General features: G+C 55.3%; 1 protein-coding gene across 1 annotated transcript; it reads left to right on the top strand.

The window, feature by feature from the left end:
- The first annotated feature begins 1,828 nt into the window (after window positions 1-1,828).
- Window positions 1,829-27,250, top strand: TECTA (tectorin alpha). The gene is made up of 24 exons (XM_051638638.1): window positions 1,829-1,877; window positions 3,305-3,369; window positions 5,189-5,322; window positions 6,176-6,463; window positions 9,239-9,376; window positions 9,907-10,072; window positions 12,257-12,669; window positions 12,959-13,529; window positions 14,282-14,874; window positions 15,371-15,944; window positions 16,194-16,804; window positions 17,210-17,771; window positions 19,042-19,241; window positions 20,274-20,657; window positions 21,270-21,556; window positions 21,654-21,934; window positions 22,095-22,205; window positions 22,506-22,708; window positions 22,949-23,112; window positions 23,263-23,511; window positions 24,325-24,487; window positions 24,769-24,856; window positions 25,457-25,573; window positions 26,065-27,250. Exons 2-24 carry the CDS (start codon window positions 3,306-3,308, stop codon window positions 26,157-26,159), a joined length of 6,456 nt encoding a protein of 2,151 aa, XP_051494598.1. The 5' UTR covers window positions 1,829-1,877; window position 3,305; the 3' UTR covers window positions 26,160-27,250.

The raw sequence follows: 27,250 nt of genomic DNA, 5'->3' as shown, positions 1-27,250 counted from the left end.
TTGCTGCTGGGGAAGGCAGAATGACCCTGGGGAGAGGCAGGAGGAGGGAGATGTCACTCTGGGTGGGACGCAGCTCCCAGCCAAGCCCTTCAGCAGGGTGTCTTCTCTGGACTGGGCTGGCCCCCTAGAAATGGGAACGTGACAAAGTGCTGCCTGCGGCCACGCTGCTGAGGCCAAGCAGGTGGAGACCCCCTTGTCTCATCTAATGCTTGTTTTTTTTCTCCAGGTTGGGCATAGGAAGGAAGTTTTCAGCTAGGAGGAAAGAAAGATAAAGAGGTTGTTCAGCTTGGATGTGTTTAGCTCTGCATGATGGGAGCATCCCCTGCCAAAAGAAAATAGCCTGGAAGACAAAGTCTTCCCCAAAGAGACAGCAAAGCCTAATCAAACTTCAGCAGTGTAGACATGCCCAGGACTAGCAGGACCTGAATATAAAACTACCAAAGGAGCAGGGGGAAACCTGTTTTCACCAGTTTTCTCTGTCTTACAAAACAGAATGAGAAGAGCCAATTGATTTTCCTGTGGCTGGTAACATTTTAAATTTGTGTGGGAGGGAAAGGAAGAGCCAGGGTGCGTGGAGTGCACCGTGCTTGGAGGATAAAGAGAAGGCAAACTCTGGGATTTGCTGTGGAGGTGGTGTGCTACTCAGTGCCCCGATGTCCTAAGAGAACCTGTCAAGGTAAGATATAACACTTCAGGAATGGACTTGCCAAACAGACTTTAGGGGCAGCTGGGGTCCTGGAAACAATAAATAAATTGGAGCTTCTAGGTGCTTCTTGTTTGGCTGCTGGCATTCCTGTCCCCTCTCTGCTCCTGAAGAAGGGCAGGGAGAGGGTGCACAGGAGGAATGCCACCTCCTACCAGGGAAAAGAGGTACTAAAAAGCCCCTGGGCTTGCAGGGATGGAGGGCAGGGCAGATGGACTCGGAGGGAAGGCTGAGCTGTGGGTGCCCGCAAGAGAAAGGGGGTAACAGCTCCAGCAGGGAACTTGCCCAACTGCTGCAGGTGCTTGGGGGGTGCCGTGCAACCCAGGTACCAGAGGGGGAGGGCAAACCCCTGTGGAAGTTGCAGGTTGCACGAGTGACAGTGGTAATAATGCTGGCAGCAGTGCCCCAGTGAACCCCCCCTTTGGCTTGAGGAAAGAGAAGGTTTCCACCTCAGCGAGGGTGCAAAGGGGAGCAGCAATGGAACCTTCTCCAGTGGATTAGGAGGGAACGTGCTGCAGTGGGTGAGTTTTTCCTCTTCCACTTTTTAAAGGAGGAGTACGTTGCATTTCAGAAACTAAAGCAAGACTTGGATGGAAAAGTAACTCCATTGAAACTGGGGGCACTGCCTTTGATCGGCGCTTTAAGCCTCGCACGGTTTAATGCTAATCCTGTAACATTATATAGATGGGGTGGTTTTTTTTTTCACTTACACAAAGGAGGAAGGGGCTCAATTCTTCTGAGAGTGGTTGTTGTTTCCTTTTTTTTTTTTTTTTCCCTTCAGCAAAAAGAGATGCTGAGCAGCACAGCAGCGAGCCCAGCTCCAGCTCGCTGACATTTCCATCTGAATCCACCTGAAGGGAGTGAGCTTTTGGGGAAGAAAGAGGCTTCTTTCCCTCTCCAGGCCAGAATCTGATCTCCAGATTAGCGTGCTGGTTATCAATAGAGGCAACAGTTGTGATTGCAACTCAACACTCCTCCAGCCCTGGAACAGCATTGGAGAAAACTGACTTTCCAATTGGGAGAGCAAGGGGACTGAGACACCGTTTCAGTCATCAGCAATAATTGGCAGGGGAGGACTGGGATGCATTCTCCATTGACATAGGATTTCTCCCTGGTCTACCAAGACTGGTCTAAAATTTTGCAGACCTGATTGCTCTTCTAGTCTACAAAACAGGTTGGTAATTTTTTTTTTCTTTCCATACTTAAAAAATGGTATTTTTTTCATGTGATGTGTTAAGTAATTTGTTCTTTGTTGTCTGTTGTGTCTCCCCAGCAGGGCTGGTCTTGCTCTTGTCCTTGGGTTGCCATAGTCTCCACTAGTCCTGCTAATAAATCTGCAGTGACTCTGATTTACAATCTGTATAAAGTTCTGTCATCCTCCTTTCACCTTCCCAAGCCAGGGAACGTGGTGAAACTTTTCCTGGGTGGAATGAATGTTTCTCAGTGCAGAAGGGGGTTGCTGAAAGGAGGCTGTGGCCATGCAGAACGAGGAGCAGTGAAGCAGGGAGGAACTTTCCTTCCACCTTGTTTTGCACTTTCTGAGCTCCTGGAAGTGGGAGTCAAGCATAAGAGCTGTGGGACAGATGAGGGCATGTTCCCTGCTGTAGTGCTGTGCTGTCTGTGGATGTTTTTAGGGGTGGAATCTGTTGCTCTTCATACATTATAGAGAGAGCATAAGGCGACGTTGGGTCTTGTAGGTGCCGTGTCCTGAAGTGCACGGGGACATAAAGCTGAGAGGGTGGAGGGGCTGATATTGAAGCTAAAGCTATAAATAATGCATAGAAGTAGTTTGTGCTTGGGAGCACAGGATACCTTCCTAGGAACTCCAGGTTAGCTGTGCCTCTGTGTTACAAACGGAAGCAACAGGCAAAGAAATCGAAGCAGGTGTTTTAATGATACTTTCTATTGGATTCATAATGAGTAACAAATTGCATTAGGCACGGGAGGAATTAAAGCTGGCAGTGGAGTTTGCTTTCATTTTCCCAGCCTTCTATCTCCTTCTGTGTCATTGATTCCTGTACAGCAAGGAATTGCCCAGCTGTGTAAACGTTTGGGCTTCTTCCACACTCTTCAAAACCAGTAAGCGATGGTCTTGTTAGCAGCCAGCACGAAGGGTTAGTCAGAACAGGGGGCCTGAAGCCCCTGAACTGGGAGAGCAAGAGCTCTGCCTGGAGCAGGGAGAAGCTGCTTCCCTTGCAGCCAGGCAGAAGTGTCCATCCAGGCTCTAAGCGGATCAGGGAGGAATTACTCCTGAACTGTCAGGAGAATAGGTGGCCCGTGGAGAGCCGGGGCTATTTACAGCTTCCAAAAGCTGTGTGAAATTAACAGCAGCTCTTCTGTGTGCTTGGGGGCTTCCTTTGACAATACCTGCAGGGCGATTTGCTGTTATCACCCACCCGGGAGGTCTCATTACAGCACTTAAGGGAGCAGGCGTTTGGTGTCTGCCCGGCGGGTGAGGAACCTCCATCTCGGAAACGTCTGCGTGTCGGCAGCAGCCCGGCTGCTTCAGGGATCAGCAGTGCTCAGCATCACCTGGGGTTTGCTGGAAGATGCACTTTCCTACTGATGTGATACATGTCCAGGTTTCTTTCCTTCCCCTAGGATGAGCAAGCGATCGTTTCTCACGACCTGGGTGGCCCTTTTGGTGATAACTGCCCGGCAGCGAGGTGAGTGTCTTCTGCTGGGGTGCTGGGAGAGCAGCACTCACCAGCTGTGCTGGGAAAGCTGTCACCTCGGAGCTGCCCTGTGCCCAGACACTCCGGAGGTACAGAGGGGCTTGGAAAGCACCCCCAGCCCCATGGCTGAAACAAGGGCGAGAACCAGGGCGAGCTGAGTGAGGGGAGGGACAGCTGCTTGGAAGGTGAGTGCTCAGCGAGGAGGAGATTGGTGTCTCCATGGGCAGGGACAGGTGCCAGTTGTGCAGAGGGGACAGTTGGTGTCATGGGAGATGGATCAGCAGCCTCTACAAATGGCCCTCACTTCACTGAGAGCAATAACGTGGTGACAGTTCACGCTGACCCAGGGGCTGAGTGTGGAGCTGGCAAAGCCAGCAGGACGTGCAGCCCACAGAAGCTGCTGAGCTTGGTCAGCATTGTCCATGTGTGTGCACAGATCATTTATACGGCTGTGTGTGCACCTGGGGCCTTCCAGAGGTGGTGGTGGCCTGGCCAGTCAGTACAAAAGAGGAATTGGATGAATTTTGGGTGTTAGGGCTGCTGAACAGGCTGACCAACCTGTGTCCAGTAAGAGATGAATTGGTTGAGCAACAGCAAAACATCATGGATTGTGGGTGGTGAGGTTCCCCCAGGCTGCTGGTGGAGGACATTGTGGAGGTGCCTCTGGGGGAGTCGCAGGGCTGCAGCCTCTTCCTGCCCTCACACCCCATTTCTCATGGTGCACTCGGTTCTGTGAGGTGGTGCAAGCACAGGTATGGCAGTGTTGCACTAGGGGTGCTAAAGAAACTGGCGCGAAGAAGATTTTACTGAGTTTCCTTTTTTAAAAAAGAGGTGAAATCCATGTCCTGTAGTTATGCCTCAGCTGCAATAACTCATCTGGTGCGTGTAGCAGCTGTGAAGTGACTTGTTTTACAGCCTGGCAGCCAGGAGTTTGGCTGTGGCCCTTCAGATATATCTGTGAAATCAGGCTTGCAGCTCAGACACCGTCACACGCCACCTCCCTTTATGTCTGGGGTGGCCCTTGGGCCACATGTCTGTGTCCTGGGATGCCAGTGGGTTAGGCCAGGCTCCTGCCCTCTCCTCTTCTCCAGGCAGTTATGAGCAGGGAGCATCCTCGGGGTGGCTGCGAGAGAGCATCCCCCAGCTCAGGCAATCTCAGAGCCCCTCCTGCACTCATAGCAGTGGGGCACAGAGCAAACTGTCCTCGGCTGGAGGCCCCTGAACAGTGCAGGGCAGGGCCCAGGAAATAAAACCATGTCCCAAATCCAGGTGAACAGAGCTGGGATTGTTCAGAGCTTGGTGGCTCATGTCAGCTGAGATTGAATGTCGTGAGGACAGGGTGCTGCTTTTCTACATCAAAGAGGGGAGGAGGGGGAGGAGAACCCAGCACAATCCCCACTTGCTCTGGGAAGGAGCCACATCAGTAGTCAACTGCAAGACATGGGGGTGAGGCGACTGCAGAGATCTGGCAGGGGCTGGGACAGGAAAGGACACGTGTCCTGGGGCCAGAAGTGCCCACTTGCGACTGAAGCCAATGGATTTGATTCTGGTAGAAAGTGGCAGGCTTGTATTGAAGCACATCAAAACAGTCTTCTGAAATATTTTTAGAAGGGACAATTATGTTTCACCCCTGCCCTGAAACCTGGAGTGACTCAGGCACAGGCTGGTGGACAGCAGATCATCATCCCTGGTGTGTCCACACCAGGGGAAGGGATTTTGCTCATGACAGGAGGTTTGGGGACAGGCATCCCTGGGGCCTGTCTGAAGTCAAGACTGGTTCTGACATTGTCTCTTCTCCATCTCCTTGCAGTTCATGCCATGGCAAACCTGTATCCCTTCTGGCAGAACGACACAAGAACACCCAAAGTTGATGATGGAAGCTCTCCTGAGATCAAGATCTCTGTCCCATTCATCTTTTTTGGAGCCCCATACAGAAGTGTTTATGTAAGTGGAGAAGCAGACCTTCACTTGATTCCTTGCCTTGCTGCATTTTAAACTGCTCTCCCTGTCATCAGGAAACAGAAGATTTATTAGCACCTACCTGACAAGTTCTTAGATTTCATGAACTGATAGGTTTTATGATGAAGAAAGTCAAAGGTGTATTTAATGGGCTAATGTTCATGGGGAAAGAATATAAATGGCAATAAATTGTTTTTGTAGGTGATGAAGTGGTGCAGCAAAGCTAAGGCCTTGACACAAGGAACATTATTCCTGTGCCATGACAAGAAACAAGAACATGCAGAGGCCCATAGGGGAAAAGAAAGGGCAGGAGTTTGGACCTGTATGTGGGTGCCCAAGACAAGGATAGGCTGCTGCTGTTCTTGGGTGGCAGTGCAGAGCATGTTCAGCAGCCTCTGGGCAGGCTGCCTGTGCCATCACATGTCACACTGCTCTTGAGGAACCCCAGGATCAGTCACAGACTTCAAAGCTGGTGGCAGTGGACCCGATGGTGTGGCTTTTTTGCCCTCATACTGTGCAGCCGCTCGCGTTAGACAACCAGGCCTCAGTGGTGCAGAGATGCTCTGCAAAGGCTGGGTAAACCCAGGGTCTCAATGCAGAGTCCCAGCCGAGCTGGGTGGCATCCCATAGCAGTCTTGTTTTTCAGACTTTTCTGGGTTTTGTCCCACTTGGGGCTTCACACGCTCAGCCTTTGACCACCACTGGTTAGACCTGGGTGATCAGGCTGTCTGGCCGGGTGTCATTATTGCAAGTCACTCCCCCGTCATTTTCTGGTAAGCTAGCAGCTTTCTGCTGCCTGCAGAGGCTTGTTCAGACCAAAGTGGGTCTGTTTGTGTAGGTCAACAACAACGGCGTGATCTCCTTCAACGCCCTGGTCAGCCAGTTCACACCAGAAGCCTTCCCCCTGACTGACGGACGGGCCTTCGTCGCGCCCTTCTGGGCAGACGTGCACAATGGAATCCGGGGAGAGATCTACTACAGGGAGAGCACAGACCCCGAGCTGCTGAGGAGAGCCTCCAAAGACATCCGTAAGCACTTCAAAGACATGTCCTCCTTCTCTGCCATCTGGATCTTCATTGTCACCTGGGAGGAAGTCACTTTCTACGGGGGAAGCAGCACGACTCCGGTAAGAGTGACCAGCTGTGCTGCTTTATGGGTGGTGTTTGGTGGTTAAGTAGATGTCCACGTGTGTGTATAGATATTTATCTGTCTTGGCCTTTCTGTGTAAACCTGAGCGAGTCACCTAGTGTTCCTGCTCCTCAGTTGCACTTGGGCAGAGCAGCAGCACCATCCTTTTGCTTCCTCCCGTGAGAGCCCATAGGAGCCTCTCTCCCTTCTCTCAGATCTCCAGGGGAAGCATCACCTCCTCAGTGTTTGCAGGCAGTGTGCCCAAACAAGGTCCAGCACTAGTTAGGAGTTTTCAGCCTGATCATAGTGTGGCTATTTTTTTTTGTTAGACAGAAATGCAGATTTCATTTTCCGTGGATTCACAGAATGGCTTGAGTTGGAAGAGACCTTCAAGATGATCTAGATCCAACCCTCCCTGCATGGGCAGGGACACCTCCCACTAGATTAAGTTCCTCCAAACCCCATCCAACCTGCCCTTCAACACGTCCAGAGCATCCACAGCTTCCCTGGGCCACCTGTTCTGGTGTCCCACCACCCTCACAGGAAAGACTGATGTTTTTTAGGGCATGGACAGCTTTTAAATATCTGGTGACTGTGTGAGCTGCGACAGCAGCCAACCTCGGGAGGTCCATGTCAGACCACTGACACATCCCTGGTAGGGTCTGTGTGGAAGCTTGGGGTGCAGATAGCAAGCTATGGATCCCTGCTATTGCTTGTGGAAAGGGTTGTTTAACATTAGCCTGTGAGTGCCAAAAGCTGGCTGCTCCTGTCTCGAGGAGCTGGCTCTGATAAACAGTTCCGCTATTTTCCATTTGTTAAAGAGGCATGAGATTTAATGCAGGCTTTTTTTGTCAGTCCTGGCAGCACTTGCAGGAAAGAAAGTACATGTATATATATTTGCAGACAGCAAGCAATATAGAGATGCCTGTATTGCCTGAAGATTTACGTTTGCAACACAATGCAATTCATTTTGGTACAGAGCAGCCTGCCTGTTCAATAGCAGCCAGGGCTCCAGGTTGGCACCCAGGATAGCACGATGCAACTTAAGCAGGGATCTCATTGCAGTGCAGAAAAGATGCAGAAAAACCATTTTGGACACGTGGCCTCGGGGATGCTGAGGTGCCTGAAAGCCCTGGGCTTGGGTGCTCAATGCATGTTCAGCCATGACCACCAAACAGGGAGATGCTGGTGGTTCATGTGAGCGCTTCTAAGGAGAAGTTTCAGCCATCTTACACCTCCTGGTTCCATCTCAGCTCCTGTCACCCTCCAAGAGGCACCTGACCATGGTTTGTTGCTCCGTGGAAGAGCCATTGTTGCACTATCAAAGTGATGTTGCCTTCATGTGTTAGGGCTTTCTGATCTGAGGGTCATGGGAGAGCAGTTGGCAAAGGTGAGCAAGCGTGCCAAGGCAGGATCCCGGGGAAAGGGGGCAGGAGTGGAAACGGTGGCTTCCCATGAGCTTGCTCTCCCACTTGCCCTGGTGTGAACTGTGCCATTTGCAGCTCTGCCCACACATCTCACTCTCCCTGACAGCTCTTGCAGGCTGCTTCACCTCTGTTTTCAAGATTTCTCACGGCAGGAGCCTAATGTACCTTGGAAGTGACATCCCTCGTGGCACACAAGTAGTGAGTGCAGCCGTGGGGTCCCCTCCTCAGTCTTCAGCACCAGTAATCAAACTAGTAAGGCTGCTGTTTGGGAATGTGAAGTGGTACAGAGGGACCCTCAGCCCCTTGGTGCTCTGCTGTCACCCTTCATCTCTGGTTAGCACAGAGCAGCTCAGTTCTTGCTGGCAGGTAAAGACCTAGCGCTTCCTGGCGTGAGGTGACTCCACCAATGTGCTTTCCCATAGGATTGTTTCTGTGGCTGGAGTTCCCATCACAGTTTGTAGTGCCCAGGGACCTGGGCTGCTAGTATTGAATCATTGAATATTGAAGTATTGAATAATCTTTGAATAATGAAAAGAGGGGCAGCCCACCCTTTGTCCCATGCTAGAATCCTGCTGGCTCTGAGTCAGGAGGAGCATGATCCCAACCCAGGGATGGGTCTAGGATGGGCAGGGATGGGAAGAAGAGAAAATAAAGCTGAGAGAAGTGATTGACTGTTAGTTCCCAGTGATGCCCTCAGCTGTGGATCTGCACAGATAGAAGGGAGATCTCGAGAGGAAAGGCCTCTCCTGCCTTTCTGTGCAACTGTGAAAGGGAAGAGCTCTGAGCTGGCAAGTGCTCCCTTCCCACCTGGAATTCAGGCTAGCAGTTAAGTGAATGTACCTGGAGTCTGGAGGGCTGGAAATGCAGAGTCACTTCAAGTGAAGGGAAGAACGTGAGCAGCAGATTGAGGAGGTAGTGAGGGGATCTGGTAGCCAAGCGAAGCCCATAATATCCATGGCTGACTTGGGTGTAATGCCCCGTTAACGGGGCTGTAGGATATGGATGTGGAAGGGAGCTGGGTAAGAGATAATGCAGAGAGGCATAAAGCTCAGATGGGGTAATGGAACGTAACAGGTCACTACGCCTCGATTCCCGGGGAGTGCTTTTTCCCTGCCAGCTTATTCTCGTGCTGCCATCTGTTGGCGTTAAGTTGGATCTTGTCTTCCCAGGTGGGAATGGGAACTGGGGCAGTCATGGCCGTGAGGGCAACTGTAATTCAAGTCTCATTCAACTTCTGCCACTCTTCACCGTGAGGCTCATCTGAGCCAGGGACAAAGGCGGGCAGAAGGGCAGGCAGGCAGGGTGAGAAGCAGTCTCACAGTGTGCATGTGCTTGGTTTTCAACAGGTAAACACTTTCCAGGCTGTCCTGATCACAGATGGGGTGTCGTCTTTTGCCTTATTTAACTACCATGAAATCAGCTGGACCACAGGGACAGCCAGTGGAGGGGACCCCCTGACTGGTCTCGGTGGGGTCATGGCCCAGGTGAGGCTCCTGCTCCCATATCCCCATCCCTGACGAGCTCTCAGGTGGCTGCATGTAGCTTTTCTGAGGTATCCATGCTTTCTCATGCCACTCAGTCCACTCAGTGTGCCCAGCACTGCCCTTGCAAGCCCGTTGTTGGGCACATGGGATGAACACTCCAAAATTGGGTGCCAGAGCCATTCCAGGTGCCCAAGGGGGGTGAGGTTCCCTGGCTAAGGAGAGTGTCCCTCCATCCTCCATCCTTCCTCTCTTTTATCTTTGCTATAATTATAAACACCCACAGACCTGTGTATACATATGTATATATAGGTATGTAAATGTGGAAGTGTTCATCCCTACTGCTTGTAGCACCCACTGAGCTTTTTCCTCACACCCAAACCACCTGCAAACTGAAATCCCTGAAAAGAGACTCCCAAAGCGAGGAGGATACACTCGGAAGTTACTGCAGGAGACAGACAAGTGCAGAAATGCAGCATCTCTTCCATAGCAAAGATGTGTGATGAAGTTTGCTCTCTCTCTTTCTGTTCTAGGCTGGCTTCAATGGTGGAAATCTCACCAACTTCTTTAGCATCCCAGGCTCCAGAACCCCAGACATTGTCAATATTGAGGAAACAACCAACGTTAACATCCCAGGGCGCTGGGCTTTCAAAATAGATGGCAGAGAAATAGATCCAGCCAATGGCTGCAGCCTGAGAGGTAAGAGGGAAAAGGTTTTGCTTTTTTTCAAGTTTTGGGGTGCAGTGGAGCAAAAGGAGACACTGTTGGGAAGCTGGTGGAGAGATGCCTGAAGGCCCTGAGCTGCTGTGATTTTGCCCAGGCCTCCCCTCAGGCTGCGGCTGCGGGGAGGGGAACGCAGGATCAAGGTTTGGGTGCTTTGCATGTCTCCGAGGTGCTGCACACACTGCCAGGTCATCACCTGACTTCCAGTGACAATTGTCAGCCTGCCCAGAGCAAAAAAAAACAACCCACCTTGAATGTGGACAGAGAGGTTTGTGGGTCCATCTTGTTCAGCAGGAGAGCATCCTCAGCAGCGTCTGTGAAGAGCTGTCATCAGCCCTTGCTTTCCCTTTTCCTGGCTGGCACTGCCTGTCCCAGGGGATGTCAGCAGGCTCACGGATGGCTGGATCCAGCTCACAGGGACTATTTCCAGCCTATTCTCAGTGTGGATGAGGCCTGACTTGGCAGCTCAGAGAGGCTGAGAGAGGCTCATAAACCCTCAGGAGCCTTCTTCGCTCTTGGTGACGCTCTCAACCACCAGCAAGCCAAAGTGTCAGCTGGGCTGGGTTTTTTTCCTTCCCTGGGATTTCAGCAGCATGGTGTTGCTGGAAGCCTTCATTTCTGGGGTGCAGACACAGAACCCTAACCCAAAGTCAAGGGCAGATGGGACTCAAGTGCTTCAGAGGAATGGAATGCCACCGAGCCATGGTCTTGGTTCTTTTCTGTGACGTGGATGGTGGTCATTTCCCAGGGAAAGCAATTGCTTCTTGCTCCCAGAGTGGGAAAGGTGAGGGTGTGCTCCTGTTTCCTTTGTTCCTGCAGGAGGAACAGCAGGTTTTATGAGCAGGACAAATGTCTCTGCACCAGTTAAAGTGTCAGTGCATGTCACCAAGAGCATGAGGATAGAAAGGGATTAATAAATGCACAGAGTGATCACACAGGGTCTCTGCTGATGAGAGATTATTGAGTTATCATTTGAGAAATAAAACTGTCAGGAGTGTCTGCTGTGGTCCAGGAGTCTTTCTAGCAAGGGAGAATTGTCCCTTGCCAAGGGACACTGGAGATGTCACCCCTTTGAGACACATGGCTTATTTTTGTCCTGGTTTAGGAGCGTTCCAGAGAACGTTCGTGAGACCCCGGAGGCTCTTGCATCCCCAGCACCCTAACGGTGCTCTTCTCTCCAAATCCCTCATATCAGGATGGCTGATGTGGAAAGTCTCCCAAAGGAGGAGATGTAGTTTGTTGCAGGGAAGTGGAAAACACCTCTTTTTGTAGGAGGCAGGGAAGAGAACCAAAAGTTTGGGAGAGGTAAATTCAGGCAGCGCGCACGGCGGAAGCCACACGCGTGAGAAGTGTGAAAGGCAGCCATATGGAGGAGAGGGAAACTCTCCCGGGTGTTTGCCACCCTTGTTCTCCTGCCTTCTCTCTGCCTCTCACGTCTCTCACCAACCAAACCTGCCTCCCTTTATAGCAGCACCGTGTAACAAGACTGCTCAGTCTCTTGGGTGTGGGATCACTCATCTCTTCCCCATCGTCACTGGTGTGTGGTGGGCAAGTTATTTATCAACAGCTCTTTGGTTTCATAACTACTATGAGTGCTTTCTGAATGGGAGGGAGTTGTCTCTGGGATGCTGCTGGCAGAGTCACTCCTCAACTGGCAAAGTTCTGTGAATGGAGGAATTATGGAGATGGCAACAAAAGCTGAAGGGTGGTGCAAGTACAGCGGCAGCGCTAGAAATGGCCTCCAAAAGACGAGAGCTTTACCAGTGGAGTTCCCCTTTGAGAAAACGGCACGAATGGCTCTTGTGTCCCGTGATACTGAAGCAGAATGAGGCTGGTGGGTGTCCAGAATGGAAGGAATAGCCTTCAAGTTAGTCATCCCGCGTGGTGCGGCACCGCCCCCGGAGTCGTGACTGGATTTGCTGCAGCATGGGGAGGAATCGAATGGGACACACCAAGCATGGAAAGCCAAGTCACAGGGCTTTGCTGAGTGGCTCCTACTGGGAGCCTGTGCAAAGAAAGCCCAGCAGCAGGTTGATTTGATGGTGGCCTTGATTGTAGGGCCAGCAGACCCCTCCGAGGACTGACGCTCTGCAGTTAGAGCGCGCGTCTCTCTTTGGGGAAGTGACGTAGCGTGGGCTTTCTCCCTTTCTGTCTTCCTAGGGCAGTTTCTCCGTCAAGGGGAGATCTTCTGGGACAGCGCCAACTGCACCACCAAGTGCCGCTGCCTGGACTTCAACAATGAGATCTTCTGCCAGGAGATGGCTTGCGGCCCCTTTGAAGCGTGCGAGCCGAAGTCCAAGTTCTTCCAGTGCGTGCCGGTGGAGAGCAGCACCTGCGTGGTGTTTGGAGATCCACATTACCACACCTTCGATGGCTTCCTCTTTCACTTCCAGGGTTCCTGCTCCTACCTCCTCGCCAGGCAGTGCTGGCCAGGCTCCCAGCTGCCCTACTTCAACGTGGAGGCCAAGAACGAGAACCGAGGCGGCTCCTCCGTCTCCTGGCTGAGGGATATTTTTGTGGAGGTCTACTCGCACAAGATTGTCCTCCCCAAGGGCAGCTTTGGGAAAGCGAAGGTAAGAGCCCCGCTGAAAGGGGAGGACTTGCCAGGCTGGCTCCTCCAAAGTGGCAGTGAGACCACGAAAGCAGCCCAGGGAGCGTGGGACAGCACTTCTGAGTCCTCCACCTCCCTTGGGGAATGGGCTCAGGTGACAGGCATGGTGGCCAATGCCTGTGTCTGTCCTTCCCAATGTCCCTAACCCTAAGAAGACCCCATAGCAGGGCTGCGTGACTCCCACCCGCATCTCAGTAGGAGGTCTCTGCTGTTTCATGCCCCGGCTCAGTCATCTGGTGCTGTTCCCACAGGTGGATGACTTGGTGGTGTCCCTACCCATCTCCCTGGAACTGGGTGCAATCAAAATCTACCAGAGCGGCTTGTCCACGGCCCTGGAGACTGACTTTGGCCTGCTGGTCACCTACGATGGACAACATTACGCCTCCATCTCCGTTCCAGGCACCTACATCAATGCCACGTGCGGTCTGTGTGGGAATTACAACAAAGACCCCGAGGACGACGCCCTCCGCTCGGATGGGACGTTGGCCACGTCCGTGCCAGAGCTGGGAGAGAGCTGGCGAGTGCCTCATCCTGACCGGAAATGCTCTTCCGGTTGCTTGGAAAACTGCAGCCTCTGTGATGCCACCAGCGAGTCTCTCTATTTCACCTCCGACTACTGCGGGTTCATCAACAAGACCAGCGGGCCCCTGTGGGAGTGCAGCACCGTCCTGGATCCCACCGCCTTCATCCACAGCTGTGTCTATGACCTCTGCAGCGCCCGGGAGAACGGCACCGGGCTGTGCCAAGCCATCCAGGCCTACGCCACCGTGTGCCAGGCCTTGGGAATCTCGGTGGGAGAGTGGCGAGCCCAGACGGGATGCGGTAAGTCTTTGGTGTGCTCCTACTGGGATCCTTCTCCTCTGGAGGAGGGGAGGAATTTCAAGGGTCTGCCCTCGCTACAGGAAAGATGTGTCCGGAGCAGAGCTACCAGGCTGGTGAAGGGTTTAGAGAACAAGTCCTGTGAGGAGAGGCTGAAAGAACTGGGATTGTTTCGCTTGGAGAAGAGGAGGCTGAGGGGAGAGCTCATTGCTCTCTAGAACTACCTGAAACTCAGTGTCTTTCAGGTAGTTGTAGAGAGCAATGAAGTCCCCTCTGAGTTCCCTCAGCCTCTCCTGTAGCTTTTCCACGACTCCCTGAAAGGCAGGGGTTGGCCTCTTCTCCCAGGTAAATAAGATAGGACCAGAGGAATTGGCCTGAAGTTGCCCCAGGGGAGGTTTAGACTCGAGATTAGGAAGAATTTCTTTACCGAAAGAGCAGTCAGGCCCTGGCACAGGCTGCCCAGGGAGGTGGTGGAGTCACCATCCCTGGAGGGATTTACAGGAGGCACTGCAGGTTATGCTCTAGTGGGCTTTTTTTTCGTATTACTCTGGGGCCGGGCGGGTCGATGGTTGGACGCGGTGATCTCGGAGGTCTTTTCCAACCATGACCGTTCTGTGATTCTGTGGCTGGGGCTTCTACCATCAAGCAAGATCTCCCTGGTCACTCTGAGGCGGGTCAGTGGGGAAGAGGTAACTGCCCCCAGGCCGTGCTGTAACCCTCTCCTCCTGTTGTGTGTCTCCCCTCTGCCCCCACAGCCACAGCCCTGCGTTGCCCAGAGTTCAGCCACTACTCGGTGTGTGCCAGCAGCTGCCCCGCCACCTGCTCTGACCTGACGGCCCCCCTGGCCTGCACCTCCCCCTGCACCGAGGGCTGCGAGTGCAACGAGGGCCACGTCCTCAGCACCGACCGCTGTGTCCCCATCCAGAGGTGTGGCTGCGACGTGGACGGCCGGTACTACGCCATCGGGGAGTCGTTCTGGGCAGCAGAGGACTGCACGGTGGAGTGCCGGTGCGAGGAGGGTGGGGAGGCCAGGTGCTTAAACACCACCTGCCCCGAAGGAGAGCTCTGCACCATTGAGAACGGCTACCGGGGCTGCTACCCCAAGCGGGAGACCCTGTGTTTGGTGGGACAGAACCAGGTGTTGCAGACCTTTGATGGCGTCTCCTTCCCCTATCCGCTGGAGCACTCCTACACTCTGCTCAAAACCTGCCCGGAGATACCGGACTTCATCGAGGTGGACATCAGCCAGAAGAAGCCTGGGTTGGCTCCTAACGGGCCACGCGTCGTGCGGATCCACGTGGTTGGCCAAGAGGTGAAGATTGGAGGCACCAACCTGTTGGAGGTCAAGGTAAAGGTGCTGTGTTCAGCATGGCCCATCCTGGGGCTGGGGCGGGTGGCAGTGGCTGGCGTGATCCAGTGTCCCTTTGGAGAAGGGCTTATGAGTCTGTGGCCATGGACTGTTTCCCCAGGCTGGAGCTTTGGGCACCCAAGGTGGCCCTTGGAGGAAGTCCGGGTGGGCCACCCCTGCACAGATGCCCTTTAGGTGCCTGCAAAGTTGATGTTGCAGTGCTGCTATTCCTGTCTGCTTGCTGAGTCATCTCAGGACTCTATCCTGACATGGCAATTGTTTCCTGCAACTTGTTTTTCCCTTGGAAAAACACTCTATGGGGAAAAGCAAGGAAGCAGCTGTATGCCCTCACTCCAAGGAGTCTCTGCGCTTTGGAGGGTGGGCCCAGGTCAGGAAGCATTCAGGGTTCTCAGCGTGGTGTGGCTGGCAGATGGGAACGGCCTTGCAAAGTTGCGTTGCACTCCCTGAAGCGTCTTCATCTGCTTCTGACTTGTAGGTGAATGGTTACGACGTGGAGTTGCCCTATTTCCACCCTTCAGGCCGCCTGGAAATCTACCGTAACGACAACAGCACCGTGGTGGAGTCTGAGGGGCTCTTGACTCTTGGCTACTATGATTCTGGCCTCCTGGAGATCCACCTCTCCACCATCTACTTCAACTGCACCGGAGGCCTGTGCGGCTTCTTCAACGGCAACGCCAGCGATGAGTTCTGCCCGCCCAAGGGCAAGTGCACGGACAACCTGGAGCTCTTCCTGGAGAGCTGGACCACGTTCGATGAGATCTGCAATGGGGAGTGCGGGGACCTCCTCAAGGCTTGCAACAACGACTCAGAGCTGCTCAAGTCCTACAGGAGCCGCTCCAACTGCGGTATCATCAACGACCCGACCAACAGCTCCTTCCTGGAGTGCCACAGCGTGGTCAACGTCTCTGCCTACTACAGGACGTGCCTCTTCCGGCTGTGCCAGAGCGGGGGCAACCTCTCAGAGCTGTGTGACTCCGTGGCACGCTATGCCAGCGCCTGCAAGAACGCCGAGGTGGACGTTGGCCAGTGGAGGAGCCACAGCTTTTGCCGTGAGTCCACCAAAGCTTTCAAGTTCCTGGGGCAGGGAGAAGGGGACGGGGCCGTGATGTGAGGAGGGTGACGGCCGAGAGGAGAAAGGGGTTGCCAAGGGGATGGGAAAACCTGATGGTCAGCGAGGTGCTGAGACTCTTCCCCCTCTTACTTTGTTACCCCCGAATCAGCTCCGTTCCCACCTCCTGCCAGTTCCCCCACCCCACGCTGCCCCAGGATCTCATGTCCCATGTCTATTGGCCCTGCAGCTCTTGCCTGCCCGGAGAACAGCCATTTTGAGGAGTGCATGAGCTGCGTGGAGACCTGCGAGACGCTGGCCACGGGCTCTGTCTGCACAGACACCTGCTCGGAGGGCTGCCAGTGCGACGAGGGCTTCGCCCTCCGCGGCACCCGCTGCATCCCCCGCGGCGAGTGCGGCTGCAGCTTCGAGGGGCGCCAGCTGGCCACCAACCAGACCTTCTGGATGGACATCACCTGCCACTTCCTCTGCTACTGCAACGGCTCCGACAACAGCGTCTACTGCGAGAACGTCTCCTGCAAGGACGACGAGTACTGCCTGGAGGAGAACGGCCTCTACTACTGCCACGTCCGCACCGATGCCTCCTGCATCGTCTCTGGCTATGGACACTACCTGACTTTTGATGGTTACTCCTTCGACTTCCAGAGCAGCTGCCCCTTGGTCCTGTGCACCACCATCACTCGGCCAAAGGTGGAGCGCTCGGACACTTTCCCGGCCTTCACTGTTACAGCCAAGAACGAGGATCGGGACATCTCTCTGGCCCTGTGGGTGAAACAAGTTGAAGTGGAGGTCTTCGATTACAACATTGTCATCCACCGTGCCTACAAATACACTGTGCTGGTGAGTTGTGGCCACAAGGCCCATGGTTATTTCTCCTTGCTGTGACTCCCAAAACCACAGAGCGATTTCCTAGGCACAAGGCTTTATAGCTCACAGGGTTTTCCAGAGGTCAGGAAGCACATACACTCAGGTTTGTCCCTAGGGTGCCACCAGGTGCAGCTTTCAGGTGGAGCTTCCATTTTGGCTGCCTCGTTTTGGATCTAGAGGCAGGGCCGGCAGGGATCTTGCTCCAAGAGTGCCAAGCCACCCTCATGTATGTCCTCCCGTGGCAGCTGCAATCATAGAATCACAGAATGGTGAAGGTTGGAAGGGACCTTCAAGATCATCAGGTTCCAACCTCCCTGCTGTGAGCAGGGACACCATCATCGTTCCTGCTCACAGTGCATTTTATTCCCTTCCCTGCAGGTCAATGATGAGCGTCTCTACCTGCCTCTGAAGCTGGGACAGGGCAAAGTGAACATCTTTGCCTTTGGCTTTCACATTGTGGTCGAGACTGACTTTGGGCTGAAGGTGGTGTACGACTGGAAGACCTTCCTCTCCGTCACCGTCCCACGCAGCTTCCAGAACCTGACCTATGGCCTCTGCGGCCGCTACAACGGCAACCCTGAGGACGACCTGGTGGCCGCAGGTGGCATGCCAGCCACCAGCGTCTCAGACTTCGTCCAGAGCTGGGCAAAGCGGGACGCATTCTGCCGTGTGGGCTGCGGTGAACGCTGCCCCGCCTGCGGGAAGGTGGAAGGCTTCTGGAAACCCCAGCAGCTCTGCAGCCTCATCCCAAGCCAAAGCGGGGTCTTCGCCAAATGCCACAGCAAGATCAGCCCCAGCTTCTTCTACAAGAACTGTCTCTTTGACACCTGTGTCGATGGGGGAGCCATGCAGACAGCCTGCAGCTGGCTGCAGAACTATGCTAGCACATGCCAAACACAGGGCATCGCCGTTACTGGCTGGAGGAACTTCACCTCGTGCTGTAAGTGCCACCCTGCCTCGGGGTCCTCGTTCTCTAGAGGTCCTTCCTGCAGTCGTTCACTGTAGCCGTAGCAGTTGCTGGAGCTCACCCCGTAGAGAGGTAGCAGAGCACCAGCAGGTGACCACTGCCTCTGGGCCCTCAACCTGGAAATGTCCTGGGTCCCCACCATGGGGGTGGCCACTGGGATCCCCTGCTTCCCTGCTGGATAAGGGGGCAGTTGATGGAGCGCTGAGCTAAAGCGCTGCACACAGTCACTGCTGAAAGCACCAGACCCCAGCCTGTCTGCAGACCAGAGGGAGGGAGCCAACAGCCCAACAACCGGTCCTTCCTGGGTGGGATGGTGGTGTGGGTTCAGGTCTGGGGCTCTCTGTTCTCTTGGGCTTGTTACAGACTGCATGTGGTATAGTTGGAGCACGGATGGAGAGGAGGAAGCCTCGAGTTCAGAACGTTCCTTTGTTGTTAAGCAGGAATTGTATTAGTTGGCTTCAAAGCCAGGAGAATGTGTTTGCCCTAATGAAGCTGCTGTCAATAAGATTAGGAGGCAATGTTCAATTAGACTTTGGGGCCGTGAGGCTCTCTGGCAGCCAATCTGTCTGGCAAATCAAATGAGAAGTAATTGTCTTTGCTAACAAGAGTGAAAATTAAACTTGTGCTGTTCTTCCCCTGGTTCAGAAGACATCAGTCTCACAGGGCAAGGAGGCCACTGACCGGCACCTCGCAGGCTGGGTCTGAAATGGTCCCTGGTGGGATGCAGGGAGGAGCAGCCAGCTCATGCATGGGGGACAGTGTCCCTCACAGACTTTACGCTCTGATGGCCCAGCAAAAACATGTCCCATGAAACATGTTGCCACACAGAGAGCGTGGAGGCTCCATACGGTGCCCAAAAAGGCCCCAGGGCCAGCACGGACATCCCTCCTGGAGGGAGATGTTAATTTGGTGCCAACGAGTAGGCTTGTTTGTGGAAGAGCGTGGGGAAACTGGACCGCAGGAGCTCAGGGACTGGTGAGCAGCAGAGAATTGTAGCTCAGCTTGGACTAGGCAGCTGGCAGACAGACTAGGGTGGAGAAATGAGGGCTGCCTTTCCCTGCAGTTAGACACCCGGGAGCTCTGGGTCCCTCTCTGGCTCCATGTCAATGTCCTCCTTGGCAGGGGACTTAACTGCCCAGGGAAAGCAGCAGCAGAGGTGACAACCCCACATGTGGCTGGCTGCCCAGGAAGGTTCTGTCCAGCAGCTAATCTCTATCTGATTTGTCCTCTGGCCACGTTGCAGCCGTCAGCTGTCCCCCCAACAGCCACTACGAGAGCTGCGTGTCCCTGTGCCAGCCCCGATGTGCCGCCATCCGGCTGAAGAGCGACTGCAGCCACTACTGCGTGGAGGGGTGCCAGTGTGACCCCGGGTACGTCCTCAACGGCAAGAGCTGCATCCTTCCCCACAACTGTGGCTGCTACTCTGATGGCAAATACTACGAGGTACACCACTCGTGTGCTTCTCTCCAGGCTTTCTCCCACCCTCTCTCTGATATTTCTGGGCAGTCCTCGTGCCCTGAGCGGGTGTGGTGGTCAGATCAGGCTGGTACCGGGTGGTCACGCTGGGTCTGTTTGTCAGGGTCATAGCCTCAGTCATCAAAAGCACTCCACAGGGCCGTGGTGGGACAGGTCCTGTCCCTCATCAGCGTGATATGCGTCCGCCAGTCCATGGATGTGTTTGGGGTTGCTCTGAAGTCTGGTGTTGTGCACCAAGCGAGAGGGTGTGGGGAACAAGGGACAGAGCAGGCAGATGTGCACTGAGCAGAGAGAGGTGAAGCAGGCTCTGTAGCGAAGCCCTGGCCATGGCCCGTGGGATGCTTGCTGGTGTTTGCTGGGGCCAAACTGTCCTCTGGTGCCTCAAGTCCTGCTCTGAGCTGCAGAGCATCTTGCCATCTCTGGAGAAGGGTCGGTGGCTGGGAAGGCCGGCTTTGATGAGTGCCAAAGTGCAGCACTACATGACTGGGTTGTTATGGATGTTCCACACCAGTCAGAGGTACCACGTCACATGAAATTAACTTATTTGTAACTGCTGGAGGTTACTTGGGAGATGAATTCAGCAGGGTGTTGTGCAGGTGCCATTGCTCCTTACAGTGTGTTGTATGTTGTGTTGGTGAAACTGTTCTGCGTAAGGTGTCTTCGCCAAGCCCTGCACCCATAACAGGCCGGTATCGTGGTCCTTGGCACCCAGTGGGGCACAAGAAAGGGGTCCCGGGGGTGTTGAGCTAGCTGTGGTTTCTGCATGCGTACGAGAGGTGAGGGAGGTGGTGGTGGTGATGGAAACGTGCAGTTTCCTTGTGCCCGTGGGTAGCAGAGATGTTGCGAGGTAGGTGCAAGCTTCCGGAGCGTCCTTGGCGCCTTTTTCTCTGTCATCGTTGCCTTCTCTCACTTGCCATACGGCAGAGGGCCACGAGCCTTGCCCCAAGCGTCTGTCGGGGATCTCCAGCCCTCCTGGCCGGTGACGGGTCCCTCTTTTAGCCCAAGCAGCTCTTCTGGAACGGGGACTGCACCCGCCGGTGCCGCTGCTTCCGGCGCAACCTGATCCAGTGCGACCCGCGGCACTGCAAGTCGGACGAGGAGTGCAGCCTGCGCAGCGGCGTGCGCGGCTGCTTCAGCACCAGGAGCTCCTTCTGCCTGGCGGCGGGCGGCGGCGTCTTCCGCACCTTCGACGGGGCCTTCCTCCGCTTCCCCGCCAACTGCGCCTTCGTCCTCTCCACCATCTGCCAGAAGCTGCCCGACTTCTCCTTCCAGCTCATCATCAACTTCGACAAGTGGTCCTCGCCCAACCTCACCATCATCTCTCCCGTCTACTTCTACATCAACGAGGAGCAGATCCTCATCAGCGACAGGAACACCGTCAAGGTAAGGTCCCGTCAGGGGTGTCTGCCCCTTCTGGAGCGGGGCTGCTGGCCAGGCTGTGGGGGACCGTCTCTTGGGCAGAGGAGGATGGCACACGGGGCCACACAAAAGTCTCCTTGAAAGCCCCAGAAGGCTGTTGTTGGCTTTGCGTCCTGATCGAGGCAGCTCTACGTGTGAGGGACGTGACCATCATCTGTCATGCTTTGTGAAGGGATTGCAGCTGAGATGAAGGGCCACCTGCAGCCTGGGAGTTTGCGGTTCACCTCCCTGCCAACCCCTCGGTGGTGTGGGTGAAGCTGTCCTTTTGAGCAGAGGAGTAGGGAGGGCTGGCTGTTGCTGTGGTGTTTCTCAGCCTCTGAAAGACATTGTGGCCTTTCCTGGTGAGCGATGGGTCCCAAGCTAGAGCCTCTGCACGTGGTGTGTTCCCTTTGCGGCACAGTCTTGAAGGGAAGCAACACGTAGGGCTGTTGGGCCAAAAAGAGGAGGAGGTTGCCAACCCTAACTAAAGCTGAGGCGGGGTTTTGGGAGGCAGCTGTGCTGTGATTTGTGGGCATCTCACGTCCATAGGCGGAGGGGATGGGAGGTACGTCAGCCTCGCGTCCTCTCCTCTGCCAGGTGAACGGCAGCCAGGTGAGCATCCCCTTTGTCACGGGGCTCTCCACGAAGATCTTCAGCCAGGAGGGCTTCCTGGTCATCGACTCCAGCCCTGACATCCAGATCCGCTACAACGGCTTCAACATCATCAAAGTCACCCTCGGGGAGCGGCTGCAGAACAAGGTGTGCGGCCTCTGCGGCAACTTCAACGGCGACCGGACCGACGACTACGCGACGCTGCGGGGGAAGCCGGCGGTCAGCAGCGTGGTGCTGGCACAGAGCTGGAAAACCAACGGCATGCAGAAGAGGTGAGCGGTCAGACAGCCCTTCCCCACCGGAGGGGAGAGGGAACGGGAGCGGGGCCGACCCCTCCGGGAGCCCTCGTGACGTGCCCGGTGCCCACAGCTGCAACGAGCTGCAGTACTCGCAGTACGCCGCCTCCTGCGACAACGTCCAGATCCAGGAGCTGCAGAGTGACGGCTACTGCCTGAAGCTGACGGACATGAAAGGCTTCTTCCAGCCCTGCTACGGCCTCCTGGACCCCCTGCCCTTTTACGAGTCCTGCTTTCTGGATGGCTGCTACAACCACAAGAAGGTCCAGCTGTGTGGCTCGCTGGCCGCCTACGGCGAGGCCTGCCGCACCTTCGGCATCCTGGGCACCGAGTGGATCGAGAAGGAGAATTGCTGTAAGCTGGGGGCTGGCTGGGTGGAGGGGAGATGTGTCTCACTGGGGCCACGACCAGTGGGAGAAGGAGGAGAGAGAGGGGCCGACAGGGCCTGTCAGAAGCGCCTGCCCAGTGCTCCGAGGATAAAGGTTGTGTTTGTGCTCCGTCTTGTGCTGTTCAGCAGGAGTGGTGGAAGATCCTTGTGTGGGCGCCGACTGCCCCAACCGCAGCTGCGAGCTGGACAACGGTGGGGAGCTGTGTGGCTGCATCGAGCCCCCGCCCTATGGGAACAGTGAGTCCTCTGGTCCTGGCCGTGGGGCTGGTGACGGGTGGTGTGGATGGGCTGTATGGGTTCAGGAAGCCTGGGGCTTCAGGAAGGGGTGTTCCAAGCGCCGAGACGGTTTTGTGACTGTGCACGGTTCAGGACGGGAGCACGTTACAGACAACTCTGCCCCTGCTTTGAGGGACATCAGATGGGCAGGAGATAATCCTGGCCTGTTTCTGGCAGGGGGGAGGACGGGTGGGCAGGTCTGCAGCCTGGGTTTGCAGCTCCACTTGTGGTGATTTGAAGCTGATTTGTCTTCTCCTCTAGCCACCCATGACATCATTGATGCGGAGGTGACCTGCAAAGCCGCCCAGATGGAGGTGTCCATCTCGAAGTGCAAGCTGTTCCAGCTGGGCTTTGAGCGTGAGGGGGTGCGGGTCAACGACCGCCAGTGCCCTGGCATCGAAGGGGAGGACTTCATCTCCTTCCAGATCAACAACACCAAGGGCAACTGCGGCAACCTGGTGCAGGTGAGCCAGGTCACGGGGCATGCGGGTCTGGGAGGGAAGGCCGGGCTGTTCGTCTTGGGTGTCCTCTTCCGTGGGATGGGATTAGGGAAAACAGAGGCAGATCTTGCGGCATAAGGATGCTGCCCGGTGGTTTCTGAGCAGCAGGGAACCTTGGTGTTGTGCAGCTCGCTTAGGTGGCCGAGGGGCATGGATGAGGAGCAGAGGTGCAGTCTCGAGGGCTGCCCTGTGTTCCTTCTGCAGTCCAACAGCACACACATAGTGTACAAGAACACGGTGTGGATCGAGAGCGCGAACAACACGGGCAACATCATCACCCGGGACCGCACCATCAACGTGGAGTTTTCCTGCGCCTACGAGCTGGACATCAAGATCTCCCTGGACTCGGTTGTGCGGCCCATGCTCAGGTAGGAGCTGGGGTGAGCTGTGTGGCCCGTCCCGTCACACAGGAGTGGGAGCATGCGAGCAGAGGGTGAGGTGGTGATGACTGAGGCGTTGAGTCGGGGGTTTGTAGCCTTTCCTCCATCCAAGCCGATATTTTGTTTTGTGGTTGTTAGTGTGATTAACCTGACGGTGCCGACGCAGGAAGGGAGCTTCACGACCAAGATGGCCCTGTACAAGAACTCCTCCTACAAGCACCCGTACCGGCAGGGCGAGGTGGTGCTCACCACCCGGGACGTGCTCTACGTGGGGGTCTTCGTTGTCGGCGCCGATTCCAAGCACCTGATCCTGATGCTGAACAAGTGCTACGCGACCCCCTCGCGGGACAGCAACGACAAGCTGCGCTACTTCATCATCGAGGGAGGGTGAGTGACTGTTGGGTTTTATCTTGTCTTTTAGGGGAGGGTGCTCCAAAGGGTAGCGGTGTCAGTTGGAGCAGGAGCAAGGGGGGACCTTTTGGTCAGTGAGACACTTGGCCAAGACCTGGAAAGGCTGGGGAGCAGATGTCACAGACAGGAGTAGAAAATCTTCTGGCGGCTTAAAGAATCACCAACAAAGATATTAGGAAAAGGTGCTTTTAATACGGCTTTATTAACTGCACAACTTAATAGAATTTGATGGCAACTCTCTTGCTTACTATGTGGAAAGGGCACATAGGGGGTTAAAATCAGATTAGAGTGATTTCCATAGGGACTGGAGGAAATAATTTAGGAGAGGAAAAAGGCTCTTGTTGAGTCACGAGTTTAATAGTGGACCTCCTTGTTTTCTAAACTCCTTCCCAGAGAGGAGTCTAGGTGTGCCTTAAGCCACTCCCAGACTTGGTCAACGGTTTGTGATTAAAGGGTTTAGGTGTTGGGATTTCAGTGTAGTGATTTAACACATAACCGTGGGTCTGGTGGGATTTGGAGTAGCAGCAAAGAGAGGCCGGTTGACACGAATGTAACAAACGACAAAGTTGGAGGATAGATTTTCTGGCAATAGGGCAGGGCAGCTGGCACTGCTAGTGCAGGAGTTTGTTCACTTAGAGGTCGCTGGGGGACCTGCATGTGATGGAATCCCAGCCACGGAGAAAAGTGACTTTCCTCACATCCCTGATGCCATGGGCATGGGAGACAGGGGGATGTGGGTTGTGGTGGAGGTGTCTTGGGAAGGTGGGCAAGTGCTGGTGCTTTGCACAGGTGCCAAAACCTGAAGGACAACACGATTGGCATAGAGGAGAACGGGGTGTCACTGACGTGTCGCTTCCACGTCACGGTCTTCAAGTTCATCGGGGATTATGATGAAGTTCATCTCCACTGTGCTGTCTCACTCTGTGATTCAGAGAAATACTCCTGCAAAATAGTAAGTGGGGCAAGTGCCGGGAGTGGAGGTGTCGCTCGTTTTGCAGGGCTCTGGTGGAGCATGTGAGCCCAGTTGAGCTGGCATCGGGGAGGAGGGCAGAGGTGTAGCCCCAGGGGCAAGGCTGGGAGGCTGGTGTGTCCCCTCCAAGTGCTGGGAGGAGAGCCCTACCACGGAGAGATCACCTCAGGACCTCTCTGAGCATAGTTGCCGGGTTGGTTGGAGAAGCATTGAGGGGTCTCGGTCAGGGATGAGTGACCGAGGCAGCATTTATCTCCACACAGAACTGCCCTCAGCACACCAGGATGGCCGGTGCCTTCGCCGAGGAGGCCAAGGAGCAGATCCTCTCAGTGGGTCCCATTAGGAGGAAGCGTAAGTGTGTGTGAGCCCAAGGAAGGCTGCAGGCCTTGGTCTGCCATCCTGGGGGCATGCTGAATGGCAGTGCCAAGGCACGGCGGGACCCTGGCACTGGGGTGAAGATGTGTGTGTGTGTCCTGTGGGGGAGAGGCTGTTCCTTGGGGCAGGAACTGGGACAAGTGCAGCACTCAGGGCTTTTTGCTGCTGGGAGGTGAGGGTGGAGGGTGTGCAGGTTGAATGGGTGGAGGTGCGGTGTCCACCTTGCTCAGGGATCTGTGTTCCTAGGGCTCTGGGAGTGGTCTCCTAGATGGCATGATGGGAGTCTGGGGTGGCAAGGGGTGCTCTGTTCCTGGCCATGTGGCCTGGTGCCATGGGTGCTCCTCTGTGTCTTCCCAAAAGGCCCCTGGAGGGTTGTGAGGATCAGACTAGGTGCTGCTCTGGGGTCACGGGGGACGCCTAGCTGCATCCTAGTGTCGTCCCCACGCCATGTGTGCCATCAGGGTGTGCCCAGTAGGTGATGGACGTGCTCTCGTACCAGGCGTTTGGGCCGTACGCAGCCGAGGATTGGGGTCTGGGAGCATTGCTCAGGTCTCCTCCTTTGCTCTTTGTGCCCAGGATCAGACTGGTGCGAGGACAACGGTGGCTGTGAGCAGATCTGCACCAGCCGGGCAGACGGACCCCTCTGCAGCTGCGTGACTGGGACATTGCAAGGGGATGGCAAGAGCTGCAGTGGCAAGTACCGGGGACAGTGTGGGGCTCAGGGTGGGGCTTCCACATCCAAGAGGGGTGAGCAGTGTGGGGAAGGTGGCTTTAATGTGTGACAAGCCACAGACAGAAAGGAGGCAGGGGACAGGGAGCAGGACACATGCCGTTCCCAGGGATGGAAGTGCCTGGCTCCACAGTCTCTGAGGGCTCTGAGGGCAACGATGGTGGACTTTGGAGAGCTGGCAGGCAGGTGGTTGCAAGGGTGGTGATGGTGTAGAGAGTGGTAATAGTGTAGATACTCGTGATGGTGTAGAGGGTGGCGTGGGGCAGCTAGAGTAGAGGCTATGGGTCAAGTCTGGGAGCCAATTAAAGAGCTTGAGGGAAGGGAGCCAGCTCTGAAATGCGGCACCTAGGAGGGCACAGGACTGGCGCAGTTTGCAGGACACTCGGAGGGGAGGGAGGCACCCATGGCGTGTGTGCCCAGCTCCCGGTTCACATGGGTCTTGTTGTGTTGGCAGCCTCCAGCTCTTCAGAGGAGCGCCATGCCCGAGTGACCCTCCTGGTGGCAGCCCAGCTGTGGCTGTGCGCAGCTCTGCGGGACCTGACCTCCTAGGCGCGGTTCTGCCACCCGGCCAAGGACTGTTCTCACATCGGCCTGAGTCTTTGTAGGGTAGGAGACAGCACCCCCACGGCCCCCCAGGCTGCCACCCACCCTTCCTGCTGCCTGGAGGCAAGAGAAGGACTTGACCTGGAGAGAGAGCAGACTTGGAAATGGACATAAAAGTGGCACGTGGCAAGCGCAGCGGCTGCAAGGCAGAGCTGGGTGTTTGCTGGCATCAGTGTGGCACTTGGCGGGGGTGGGGTTTGCAGGTTTCTGGCATCGATGTGGGAATTCATGGGCCTTTTTTATCTCAGCTTTCCATCACTTGTGGGATTTGGGGGGTTTTCTTGCAGCTTTATCCCAGGCCTTCCCTTGTAGCATGCACTGTAGGTGGCACACACCCCTGGTGGTAATGTGGGATGGGCTGGAGCATGTGCTGTCCCCTCACGGGGGTGGCCACGGGGCTCCACGGTCCTCAGGAGCTGCTGCTGGTGTCTCAGGAGCACACAAACTGTGCCAGAGGTAGGCGTGGTGGGCCAGAACAGCGTGTCATTGTCCTTGGATGTCATGACATCTCAGGAGCATGCTGCCCTCTGGCTCCAGGGAGCAGAGGTGGTGTTGAGGTATGTGGCAGAGAGCTGAGCTCATCCCCGGGGGTCTGGGAAGCCTCTTAGCGTGCTGCGGTGGTGACAACTGGTCCCAGTGTTTGGAAAGAGGTGCTTTCTAATGGGCAAGAACAAGAGCCGGAGAAATAAGGGCTGGAATTCCCTCCTGTGTCTGCATGATGCGCCACAGCCGAGTTTTTTGCAGGTGAGAGCAGGGTCAGGGTCCGTGGGTGCAGGATGACATTGAGGTGTCTGATGGGAGGATCTTGGGGTGCTGGGGGTGAGGGGGTGCTGTCTGTGTTGGTGTCTTGTGTTTGTACTCTGTGAAATGGCTACGTGGGAATAAAAAGCGTTGTAAGCCTTCGTCAGCGGCACGGTCCTGTGTGATGGCGGCGAGGATGAGGAGAAGCAGCTGGAGCCAGAAGGATGCTGGGGCTGGAGAGCATCCCCAGGAGGGGTGAGGGGTTTTAGGGTGCCAGGGAGTGGCTGCGTGCCAGG

This window comes from Apus apus, chromosome 22 (assembly GCF_020740795.1).
Source record: "Apus apus isolate bApuApu2 chromosome 22, bApuApu2.pri.cur, whole genome shotgun sequence".
Lineage (NCBI taxonomy): Eukaryota > Metazoa > Chordata > Aves > Apodiformes > Apodidae > Apus > Apus apus.
This window is presented reverse-complemented; position numbering and strand designations above follow the sequence as displayed.

Coding starts and splice junctions, on each gene's coding strand:
- TECTA (XM_051638638.1), top strand. CDS start 3,306: ATGAGCAAGCGATCGTTTCTCACGACCTGGGTGGCCCTTTTGGTGATA. Junction 22,709..22,948: donor ACTGCGGCAACCTGGTGCAG/GTGAGCCAGGTC, acceptor TTCCTTCTGCAG/TCCAACAGCACACACATAGT. Junction 24,488..24,768: donor AGAAATACTCCTGCAAAATA/GTAAGTGGGGCA, acceptor ATCTCCACACAG/AACTGCCCTCAGCACACCAG.